The 11,790-nt window shown below is 44.0% G+C and overlaps 1 protein-coding gene across 1 annotated transcript; it reads left to right on the top strand.

The window, feature by feature from the left end:
• Positions 1 to 2,191: 2,191 nt before the first annotated feature.
• FAM110C (family with sequence similarity 110 member C) lies at positions 2,192 to 11,104 on the top strand. Its single transcript, XM_010707885.3, has 2 exons — positions 2,192 to 4,047; positions 7,292 to 11,104. The coding sequence occupies exon 1, from the start codon at positions 2,907 to 2,909 to the stop codon at positions 4,005 to 4,007; it is 1,101 nt and encodes a 366-aa protein (XP_010706187.2). The 5' UTR covers positions 2,192 to 2,906; the 3' UTR covers positions 4,008 to 4,047; positions 7,292 to 11,104.
• The last annotated feature ends 686 nt before the right edge of the window (positions 11,105 to 11,790 follow it).

Genomic DNA, 11,790 nt, shown 5'->3' with positions numbered 1-11,790 from the left:
GACAGTTTCATTGCTTACAATACTTTCTGGCCCTGGGAAGATTCTTCTCCTACTTTAAATGTCATTATCATCACAGCATGCAGAAAGAAGTATCTCACACAGGAAGAAAGTCAGGTGAAAAAAGCAGAAGAAATTATAGTAATGTACACTTTGTGGAGAATCAAAACTCACATTTTCAGTCATTTTCAGTGAGAAGAGGAAATTCCTCGAAGGAAAAAAACATTTCACGCAAAATGTCCTGGTTTGTCTTCTAGGCATGTATTTAGAACATGAGAAATGTTAAGTGACAGGGAATCTTCTTATATATATCACCTCCAAACACAAAGCTCTTGTACAGTGACAAAAGTTTATAATATCTGTTCTTGCTGGTGGCCTTTGCATATAGAAAGGAGTGAGTAAAGCTGCGTTTTAATCAAGACATGAATTGATTTGCTTAATAGAGCCAGTCTTACCAATACTCACGTAGAGTCATTCTTTTCATTACTCAAGTGAATGCAAATAAATCATATCTGAGATTTCTTGTGTTTTCTTAAAGCTTAGAGACAGAAGGTACAAGAAACTGGGGGAAAAATGTTAAGATGCATGGAGAAATGTGAATCAGTGCTGTTTCATTAAACAGTATCATAGAACTCCAAACTGTTGAAGGAAAAAATTGTCAGTGTGAGGATAGGAATGAAACCTTAATCTCATTAATCTCACTAATAAATTCATCACATCTGTTGGCTTATTGCTAAGATTCATTGTCAGAAGAAAATATCCTTCTCCACAAGCCCAGCCTTCCACGACGCACTGAAACATATAACAATATTAACTACACTTTCACCTATCTGTGCATGAGATGCCTTAATAGTGAGAGACTCCTGAGGCATCAACTGCACTTATACCTTTATTACTATCTCTTACTTTTTTGAGAACATTAATTTTTAGGTAAGCTGCTATGTGAGCCAGCTTTACCTTTTGTGTGCCCATACTATATATACACAAGAATTGCAGCCAAAGGGAAACCAAAGTATGACATGGGTTTCAGTCATGACTAATGCAAGCATCTCCTCTGGTATTGCTGTTAGGAATAGGCAGAAGTACGTGTTGAGGGGCTTCTTGAGTTCAGACCTACAAGTTGAGGGGCAAAAAGGATGTAAAATTAAGGACAAGACCAGATGGTGAGCCATGTTGGAAAGGGAATTTTCTGCCTATGGTTATTTCAAGTGGGTCTTCACTGAAGAGTTCACTTCTTAACCCTTCCCTTGCCAGTGAGAACATCTCGCCCAAGTCTGCTGTGCTCATCTAGAACACTGGGCTAAAACGTAGTCCATACTTTCAGCACACTGGGAGACTCTTGGCTTTGCATTGAGGGCACCGGTGAAACCACTCCAGTCATAACACCCAAATATAACCACATATTTCCTGCAACGTGTTTGGGGATTTGCACCACCAACATGGTCCCTTAAAACCACATGGAACCGCGTGGTTCCAAAACTGCACAGAAACCATAGATATACCCCCAGAAAAGCCCGAGGTGCCCAAGAAAAGCCAGCAACGCTGCTCCACTGCACATAGAGCCACTCAGCTCCTGCTTCTCACACACCTCTGTGTCTGAATCATAGAATCACAAAAAGGCCTGGGTTGGAGGATAATGTTGTGCCAGCCAGTGCTGACACAGCTCTGGGGATGGCCACCAGCGCAGGGCTCCATTGGGGCAGCATCCTGAGGGATGTGAGCACAGAGCTACTGCCATACCACCCTATGCTTCAGTGGTGCCCAGACCGCTGCCATCCGCTCACATATGATGCAGGGTAGGATCCATACGTAGCACCTGACCTATGCTTTCTTGGCACAAACAATGCCTGGTATATTTTTTTGTGTGTTCCATCTTTCTCTTTGTAAACATGTTTGCCACAATTCAGTGACTGTAAATATTGAGTGAGTCAATCATCACAAAAGCATTCTGTTATTATAATCCCACTGAAATTGTAGACATGTTGGAAAACAAACAAAATGAAAGAGCTAAGAGGGAAAAACCTCAGAGATGTAAGCTGGCTTTTATTTTCTCTATTTGGAATAAAGCTCTCTGCTCTGCTCTTAGTGACCACGAGGCAGATGCATCTCCCACGAGATGACGTGAGTAAAATAAACGTTAGGTGCAACTCTGCGTGCCCGGACCGCCCCAGGTGATGGTTGTGACTCATGTGTTTAACGTTGGGCATTTGAAGCACGGGAAGCGGCCGTGCGCAGGGCTGCTCAGAACTCCAGCCCCACACGGAGCCCTGCCCCTTTGGAAGCGCGCCCTGTGATTCTGAAGGGCAAAGATTTACCGAGTGCAGTTCAATTTGAAGCCATTCCGTGACATTTTGCAAGCGCGCATCCACTGCACAGCCGCGGGCCATGAGCAGACACCTTGCTGGCGCTGCGGGTGCCCCACGAAGGGCATGAGGGTCTCGCGTGCTCTTTTTAACCGAGATGGTGGTCGGGCCCGAGCACAGGCTCCCAGGGCAGCGTCACGGCCGGAGTTCAAGAAGCGTTTGGACTACGCGCTCAGACATAGGGTTTGAGTTTGGGGTGGTCCCGCGCGGAGCCGGGTGACCCCCGGCGAGAAGCCCTCCCGTGTCTCGGCTCAGGGCACGGGACCGCCCGGGGCCTCGTCAGCGACGCTCCCGCAGTGACGGGCGCGGGGCGGGGCAGGCTGGGCTGCGGGGCCGGGCGCAGCGCGAGTGGGTGCGCGGCGGCGTGGGGCGGCGCGGGGCGGGCGCGCAAGGCACGGGCACACGCGGGCACACACACGGGCACACACACGGAGCTCACGCTGCGTTTGGAGCTGTTTATTCGCTTTCTATTCTTTTTTTTTTTTTTTTTTTTTTTTTTTTAAATTGCCCGGGACTGGAAGCGGGAGCCGCGGAGCTGAAGCTGCTATGCCCACTGAAATCAGCCGGGCCGTGAAAATGCACGCCATCTCCGACCTGCACTCGTCTTTCAGCGTGCGGCTGCTCAACAAGGGGCCGGAGTACCTCCGCCGGCAACTGGGGGCCGGCACCCCCGGCCGGAGGAGCGCGGCGGAGAGGCTGGCAGCCGATAAGGCCAAGTATGTGAAAAGTCAGCAGGTAATCAGCACCAAGCAGGAGCCCGTCATCGTGCTCAGCTCGGCCTCGGAGTGCAGCAGCGAGAGCTGCTCGGTGGAGAGCACCAAAACGAGCAGGGATTTGGGCAGAGGGAAGGGCGCGAAGCCGCTGGAGCGGGCGAAGGCGGGGTGCGCGTGGCGGGGCCCCCTGCAGCACGGCCCCCCCATCGCCCGGCGCAGCACCCCCAGGAGGCAGGGCCGGCCCGACTCCCTGGTGATCTACCGCCAGAAGTGCGAGCTGGGGAGAGGGCAGAGCCAGGACGGCTCGCGAAGCAGCGTGGTGAGGAGGTTCTTCCAGGGGCCTGGCAAGGAGAAGCAGTTGGCTTCCTCTGGGGTGCCCAGAGTCATTATGGAGGACGGCACGGCCGCCGAGTGCAAAGAGCCTCACCCGGCTGAACTTGCTGTCTCTGAGACCGGTGGCTGTGGAGCTGAGCAAGCCGTCACGGTGAACACCGAAGAGCCAGGCGTTTGTACAACAGAACGTGAGAAGCCTTCTACATTGCCTGCACCTCCTGAAGAGGTCAAGGAGGTGAAGAGGAGAGGTCTCCATCGCTCTCAGTCGGACATCAGCTCTCGCTACTCCAAATCTTTCTCTGAGTTTGACACGTTCTTCAAGTTCTGTGGCCTGGAACAGGAGGTCATTGAGGATTTGGGGAGAGAGAACTTCTCGGTGGTATCCGACAACGTCTCCTTCAAGATCCGCAGCATCAGTGTGGCCACATCCGAGAGTGATTTCACACGGCATAGCGGGGACGAGGGGCTGCTGGAGGACGAGCTCACGGAGCAGGTCCCCAGCAGCACCTCGGTTATCGAGCGCAACGCCCGCATCATCAAGTGGCTGTACACCTGTAAGAAAGCCAAGGAGAGCAGCAAGGCAATCCAGGAACTGGCGTGAAGGCTACCTGCAGCGTGTGCTGCAGCCTGGCAAATGCAAGGTGTGTGCAGAACCTTGTCCTGCTTGCTGATTTATGTATTTCTCCTTCCTCTTTAGCAAGCAGTAGACTTTGCATAGTTTCTTTAAATCTTTTTATGAAAGGTGACAGGCACCTTTATTTTGTATGGTAGTTGACGTAGTGCTGTGTTTTTCAAAGCAGAAATCTGGGGCACTGCAAAGAACAAGTGCAAACAAATAAATGAGTACAGCTTGCCAGAGTGCAGTCAGACCCCCTACAAGAAATCAAAGCGCCAGTGTCTATGAGGGATGTCTGCTCACTGCCTGCTTTGTAAATAGCCTGGTTTCTACAATTTCTGCTATATTAAGTGCTAAGAAAAAACTTAGAAAAGTATTCAACCCATAATTACAGTAGCTTAGATAACAGACTGAACTGAAACTACTAATGATTAGGAGTACGTTGTATTTATACAGTACTTCTGAAGCTTTCTTGTTGCTTTCTCTCGTTCTCTCCCTGTTCCCCTCTGTTACCTAAACATAGGCATCCCCAATTGTCAAGTATTGAAGCTGAGCCATTAGCACTGCTACCAGCCTTATTTCCCTCACAGCTTGCTGTTGTTGGGACCATAATAGTTTGCTCCAGGTGATCCCCTAGCCAGTGTTATCTGTTCTGTTTTTGTGAAGTGGGTTCTGCCATACGGCGTGGTCCCAGTGGCTAGAAATTAGTTGTGTGGTTTGTCATGTGTAGAGAGATACCTCACTGTGTTATACCAAGATAAACAATACAAATGTGTGGCATCTAGTTACAAAAACAATCCGTTCCATACAGAAGGAGAGCAAATTTAGCACTGGTGAAATCTTATATCCTGACTTTAACAAAAGCTGTACTTATTTTGTGTCTGATCTCCTCAAAAGTACTATCCCTGAGGCCTTTGGTACTGATGGTTTCATAGATACAGTATTTTGTTGAAGACCTTAGTGTGTAAGTACCACAGCTCACAGTGAGGTCCTTAAAAATTGCATGAACAGTTCTTGATGTGAAGGATTACGTATATATGTTCTGACAGTTTGTAATTGGTGCGTGAGAAGAACATCATTTGGTGCAGGTACAGCGGTCGATAGTGGGCCCTGTGAATGTGGAGAAACGTAATGCTTGAGCCTTTCTGTTATGTGGGTGTGGGGCTGTCGCTTCCAATACTTTTTTATCTGTGTAATGCAAAAATCAATTCACTTGCTTAAAATTGTTTTAATCATGTGAAATTTGGATAATTTAAAAAATGGCTTTCCACAAGAAGACATTTATGTCTTATGAGTAGAGGGGGGAGGAAGGGAGAGACTTTTTTCACACAAATATTCAAGTATTCAAGCCATTATAGATAAGTGTTGTTATGTGATAGATCCATTCCCAAATTGTACCAGAGAGAAGAAGAGACTCTCCTGACCATTTGTCTATATCCTTCTATGATAAAAGACAAGGGAGACACACACAAAAAAATGGTGCAGGTGGCCAGCTGAGAACCTTGCTGAGAATGGAAGGCAGAGCTTGCTCAGTTCCACTAAAAGGAGGAGCCTCATAAAAAACAAAAACAAAACCAAAACCACCACAGTTCCAACTAAAGCAAAATAGAAGCCTGTTAGTTCCCATGTGGGTTTGCCAGGGTTAGGCTGCAGGGCCAGCACCTCTGCAGGGCACCAGAGGACACCTCAGCTCGCTGAGGAAGGTGTATTTGGGCCTTCTGCCATCCACGTGCATGGTGCTGAGCGTGTCCAGTGCTATTGAGAGGGTGATGCTAGGGACTGCTCCAAAGAACACGCAAGCTATAGAGGCCAAGGGCTTCAGAGACAGGTGCTTCACCAGGGCAAAGGCAGGGCAATAAGGGGAAAGCTCTTTTGCAGAAGCTCACACATGCTCAGTCGATGTGTTTTTGAACATCAAAGACAAAATGACCATTCAGAAAGAATGCTACTCATAGCCCATAGCCTAGCAGTATGGTGAAAAGACTCCATGAAATTCATGTTGCATATGTGGTCATTCTGCAGTAACTTTATTATCCAAAAATGACATGTGTTAGGATTGTTTTTCCTTTAAGTGTTCTGCACCCCTAGAAAAAGTGCAGTCTCCCATTTAAATTGAAATCAGAGTAGAGCACAAGGGAATGCTTTGCACTGGCAGCAATTTTCTTTGGCATCGAAATTTGGCAGTCTAGGAAACACTTATCCACAATGTCCATATTATAAACTTGATTTCATACATACTAGGACTCACTCAGCTGATACACCTCAGTAGTGAGGCTACGATTGTTTCCAGGGTAATTTCTAAAAACTGAGAAGTGCTTCAATTTAGGCCACAGCACAGAAGTTCAGAGAAGTCAACTGAAAGTGCCAGTGCGCAGCACCCAGAGTAAAGGATAGGAGTCATCAGGTTACCGTAAGTTAAATATTATGGTCACCAGGCAGAATTTAAGCTGAGAGTGGTTATCACCACATGCTCTCATGTTCAGTTCTGTAGTTATGGAATCTATGTTAATGTATACCCAAATGTTCATCTTTTCCTTCAACTCTACACTTTCTCTGGTAAAACAGCACCAAGTTAAGTAACCTACATCTTTTCTTTATATTCATATATTTGACTTTGTAGCTCTGAGACACATTCTTGAAGGCACCTCTTTTTTTTTCACAGAGGCTTGAAAATTGTTTCACCTTCTTTGGAAATAGAAGCAAAAGCCTCTTTTTATTACGTGTAAAATACCTTCTGAGAAGAACATAGCTTTTATGCGCTGGTGATCATCTCATTCATATTTTACATTCTCTTTTTAATTTTTCATGAGCTCTCCGGGGCCTTGTGGGAACGGTGTGTAAATAGAGCTACTTGAAGGATCAGATTACCTGACACATCTCATCAGAGTGATGAGTGTGGAAACTAAGTGTGGTCTTCAAAACACAGAAGTCCTCTGTGAGATGGGCATTGGTATTTCACAATAAAATGTTGCCTGAATTCACCGCTGCAGTTCAATACTGCTGGCTTCTCTTGCTGTCAGCCCTGCCCAACTCCAAGAAAGGGATTCACTCGGCATTCTCCTTCCTGGCTTGAATCAGGGTTATTCAGCCTTCAGTTTCAGCAGTATTCTTACAAGAATGTTCATTGTTCAAGTGGAGATCTCACGGAAAGGGAACTTACTGCATTGGCAATAGCTATAAGCAGCTGAACAAAAGCCTTAGAATATCACCTAATGCTTGTTTGATATGATAATTAATAAATTACACTTGTTTTTTTTCTCTTTCATCAGAATCCTTGACTTGGAAATTGAACAAGACCAAACACAGAAAGAAACTTTTCCTTCATCTGGCTCATGACTACTTTGTCAAAGTTCAGTATTCTTGCCTTTTTCCCTTGTCCTCATCCCCTGGCAGCCTCACTCACGTCACAAGCACAGAGATATCCAAGAGAGTGATGACAACTGGAGATCGTGAACTGTGCTGCAGCGAGGCAGCAGGAAATGAAAAGTCCCGGGATCACAACGCGTGCCATTAACAGGGATATCCAGCATCAGGTCACTGCCCCAGGATGTCACTCCAGGCTGTGGCAGAAGGTTCATATCATGTGCCCATCTCTTTCCAGTAATGTTTGTGAGTAGGGATGGGAGGAGAAAGTAGGAATGAAGTGCCTGGACAAGATGCCTGGACAAGGCATTACCCATGGCAAGCTGGCTAAGCTGGCTCCACCCAGCTTTTCAAAGGCCCAGTCCCATGAGGGCTTTTTGACAGGGGCTCATCCTGGCATCATTAAATGTTTCCCTGGCTGGTGAGGACTAACTGTGGAGGCTTTATCTGGGAGATTTGGCAAACACATTGTAAGCTAAATCTCTGTCGAGCCTCTCCTTCTCTAATGATATTCAAGCCACATTTTACTGCTTTGTGTCTATCTAGTTTGCTCTGTCTTATACCGTGCTCAAACAATGGGGAGGAATAGCTTTTAAAACACTGTCCAAAATCTTTTAAACAGCACAGTTCCAAGAAACAGGTAATAAAAAAATAGGGTTGCCTTGCTGCGCAGTGGTCTAATTCACATTTATGCAGGCTCTTCCACTGTGCTTGCAACATCTCTGACTACCGGAGAGGGCTTCATTACAATTCAGTTCATGGCTAAGTACCTTGCATTTTATGCACCATAAGTGAGCAGTTGGCTCGTAGAATTGTATTGGGAAACTATACCAGGCTATGCAAGATCAAAATTCCCTAGTGTGGGTCTAGAGTGATGTTGTGCTTAGGATGGACAGGCCGACATCCCTGCACCATGGGCCAGAGGACCTGTTAGGTGCTGTGCCAGATTTATGTCCAACTGGGATAAGATCTAGTGTACACAGCAACTCGCTCAATATTATCAGTAGAATGCTTCATTTAAACTGGCCAAATGAAACATGCTTCAAACGTACTTTGGATAACTCACGTAGTGAGTGGGACCTCTACAATAACTTACGGGCCTAACTGGCCATGCCGCAGGTACCTCAGTCTGTCATTACTTACTAGAGAGCGTCTGAGACCAAAGTATTTCTTCGGATGTTAAAAAATACACAAAAAGATGTGAAATAAACAAAACAATCAAAGACATTCCTTTTTTGATCATATCAAGGCCAACTAGCGACAGCTGTGTATCTAGGATTCCAGCTGGGCCTCCTGCAGAGGTTAGGCTTGAGCTCTGTGTTGCCATGGGCCTGGCTTTCTGCTTACAGTGTTGGCCTTCAGCTAGCCCTCAGACCTGGGATGTGGGAAGTCCAGAAAAAGGAGCTTTCATTCTCCACATTCCTGCTTGGTCACACAGACCTCTTTGGGCCTCTTCTGGCTCAAAACAGCCGCCAAGTGGAAACAGGGCTCAAATGAGCACTTGGGCTGCATTTTTAAAGTGTTTGTTTCTCTTGATAAATAAACCTATTGGAGTGGAAAGGGCAAAGTAGAGTAGTGGCACTCCTAGAAAACACCTATCGTGGGAGGCCAGTTTCCCGTTGGAACATATACAGATGTGGCATGCTGACAGAGTTGCCCTTGAAGCACTCATTGAGTGCTGCAGTTGGAAGCAGTTAAATTCATGGCAAGATGGCCGGGTTGCATTTCCATATGTCTAAAATATGCTTGTCAGTCACTGGAAGGGTAGTTTGCAATTTCAGCAACTGTTTGAGAATGCAGGGCATTTGCTTCATTTTCTAGTGTCACATATTAAGGTCTACGTGTCTGAAATTGTCTAGGTAGGTAGATAACACTTCCCGATAAAATAATTGTTGAACCTGTTTCAAAGTTAAGAGAAAACCAAATAGTTTGCATGAGTGAACCTCTGCCAACTTAGAGGGAAGCTTGTACGTGGAGGAATCTTTGTTAAATAATGAAAATTCCATGTGCATTTATTACATTTTTTCAACAGGATAATTCTTAGAAAACTACAACTCAAGATGCTGCTAATATGATTTATGCAACTAAGGTGCAGTTTTTAAAGGTACAAAGACTTGGTTTATTAGTCAGGAACACAACCTACTGTATCTGTTGTTTTCATGCTCACTGTGTGAGGTACTGTACCATACAAGTATTTAAGTGCTTTTGTCAGAGGCTGATGACTACTTTTCTTTGCAAATATGAATTGACTGCAGACGGTTCAGAGTCCACAAGAAGTTGTTTGTGTTACAAGTCAGTGCTCCACTATGATACCAGATAATTGTTTTGTTTTGTATCTGGGGAAGATTTTTTGTTTTGTTTTCAAACTTCCATTTGTTTTGGCTTTTTAAGTTGAGCAGCTTTAACTTTCAAGTTAAGATGATAATGCTAGGGGAAAAAGAAAGAAAGATGCATTGGTGGTATGTTTTCAGTGGTAGAAAGGAATATGTTTAATTGACTTGAAAGTAATGAACACCAGCCTTTGTTAAAAACACTGAACATTTTATGACAGAGACTATTGAAACCAGAACTAGAATATTTTTAATTCCCTTTTATTATCTTTTTCAACAGTTTAACATGATTGTGGTGACATTCTGCACTGATGTATGACAGAATTTCCCTGACTTTGTTCAAGTTTTGATAGGAGCCCTGAATGCTCAAGGTATCATCAAGATATGGACCTAAGATCATCCCCTGATAAACTTTATATTCATTTGTTTAAAAATATCTTCTGGGTAAACTGATAACCTACTTTTCCCAGTATGCCAGGAAAGGCAGTAGATGACAATCCTTTTTCTGTATGGATGGATGATTTGGTGCATATTCCAAAGCTCAGTACTTCACTCAGCTCCTCTTATTGTTACACACTATGGCTTTTCCTTTCTTCTGTTGGGTGCTTCAGTCATATCTCTCAAAATAAGAAAAGTTTACTAGTGTTAGTCACTGCCTGTCTTTCCCCAAAAGATGTTCTCGAGGTGCTTTTACTACTTCATCAAAAAGACTTGACTTGGAAAAGATGTTTTTTTTTCAGCTTTAGTGCTAAATTGAGGTTAGAACAGGCTGTTGAGGTAAAGCAGACACTTCAGCAATGGAATTGGATTTCCATTCTTTTGGGAAACCTCAGAGTGAGGCAGAGGCAAAAACAAGTCATAAATTGAATGATTTTGTTGAACTATGTAAACTAAGATAGTCAAACGGAGTTTTACACCCAGTGTTTCAAAGTGCTCCAACCCCATGACATGGGGCAATGTCTGCAGCTGTAACATAACATGTGAAAGGTACAAAGTCCAATTTTTATTGCCTACAAGCTATTATTTGCAATAAAGACATAGAGACTGTAAGCCTTGCAATATATTGTAAATATTACTGTACAGAAATTTATGAGTTACAAATAAAGATTGTTCTATAATATGCATATTACTTTTCTAAAGGAGGTAAATCCTTGTGTTTGGTGAAATCAGACAAGCATACATCGATGGGCGTTAAGCAGAAACTTTCTCCAGGAAGAAGGCTGTCCTGTCGTTGCTTCCTGTGAAGTTTCTTACATCTTCTTTTGAAGCCTGTAAAATGGAGTACTGGTCAGATCTGCTATGCAGCTTTCTAAGTTGTTGTATTTATATATCCATATAAAAAGATGTGTTTACTACTGAGTGCATACAAATAAAAATACGACACTGAGAGTTAATGTTTTTTTTCTTGAAAAAGTACCCTTTTACTTTTCTATTTCTATTACTGTCATTTAAATCTAGAATCCCATTGCCCAATTACTTTCTCTGAGTAAAACTGCAATGTACTGGCCTTACCCAGACCCCTGGATGAAAGCTTTTTAGTAAATTTGAAATATATGAGACCAGTGTTGTTTCACAGTATTTTAATATTTTCATTCCAGAATACAGCTGAGAAGGTGCTCAGTTCATTTCTGAAGAGCATATTTTAAACAGAATTTGATATTATAGTTGATTTTACTCACTGTCAAAGGCTACTGTGTGCTGCAAGCAATATTACATAAATCACCATCAAAAGGCAGTGTCCAAAGACACAGTGAATCTGAAGCTCTGCTTGGAAAAACCCTATCTCCAGCATCTTATTAACAAGATGTCATCTGACTGGATTCCATAGGAAGAATTCAGTGTATGTGGTGTTAATTCACTGTGCCTGCATTTTGCGAAGAAAGCTGTAGAAATCATGATTGCATACAGTGAGATCTATACATTCCAGCTGCATAATTACCATTTTGGCGTGGTCTAAACTGCTTATATGAAATGTTACATTGACAAGCATTTGAATGCAACTGGAGGGCTAACTGATGCTCACTGTACAGATAAAGCTCTTCTACAAAAAAAAAAAAAAAAAGTAAAAAAGTGAA

This window comes from Meleagris gallopavo, chromosome 2, assembly GCF_905368555.1.
Source record: "Meleagris gallopavo chromosome 2, MGAL_WU_HG_1.1, whole genome shotgun sequence".
In the NCBI taxonomy this organism is placed as follows: domain Eukaryota; kingdom Metazoa; phylum Chordata; class Aves; order Galliformes; family Phasianidae; genus Meleagris; species Meleagris gallopavo.
The sequence above is the reverse complement of the archived record's forward strand: the minus strand, read 5'-3'. Positions and strand labels throughout refer to the sequence as shown.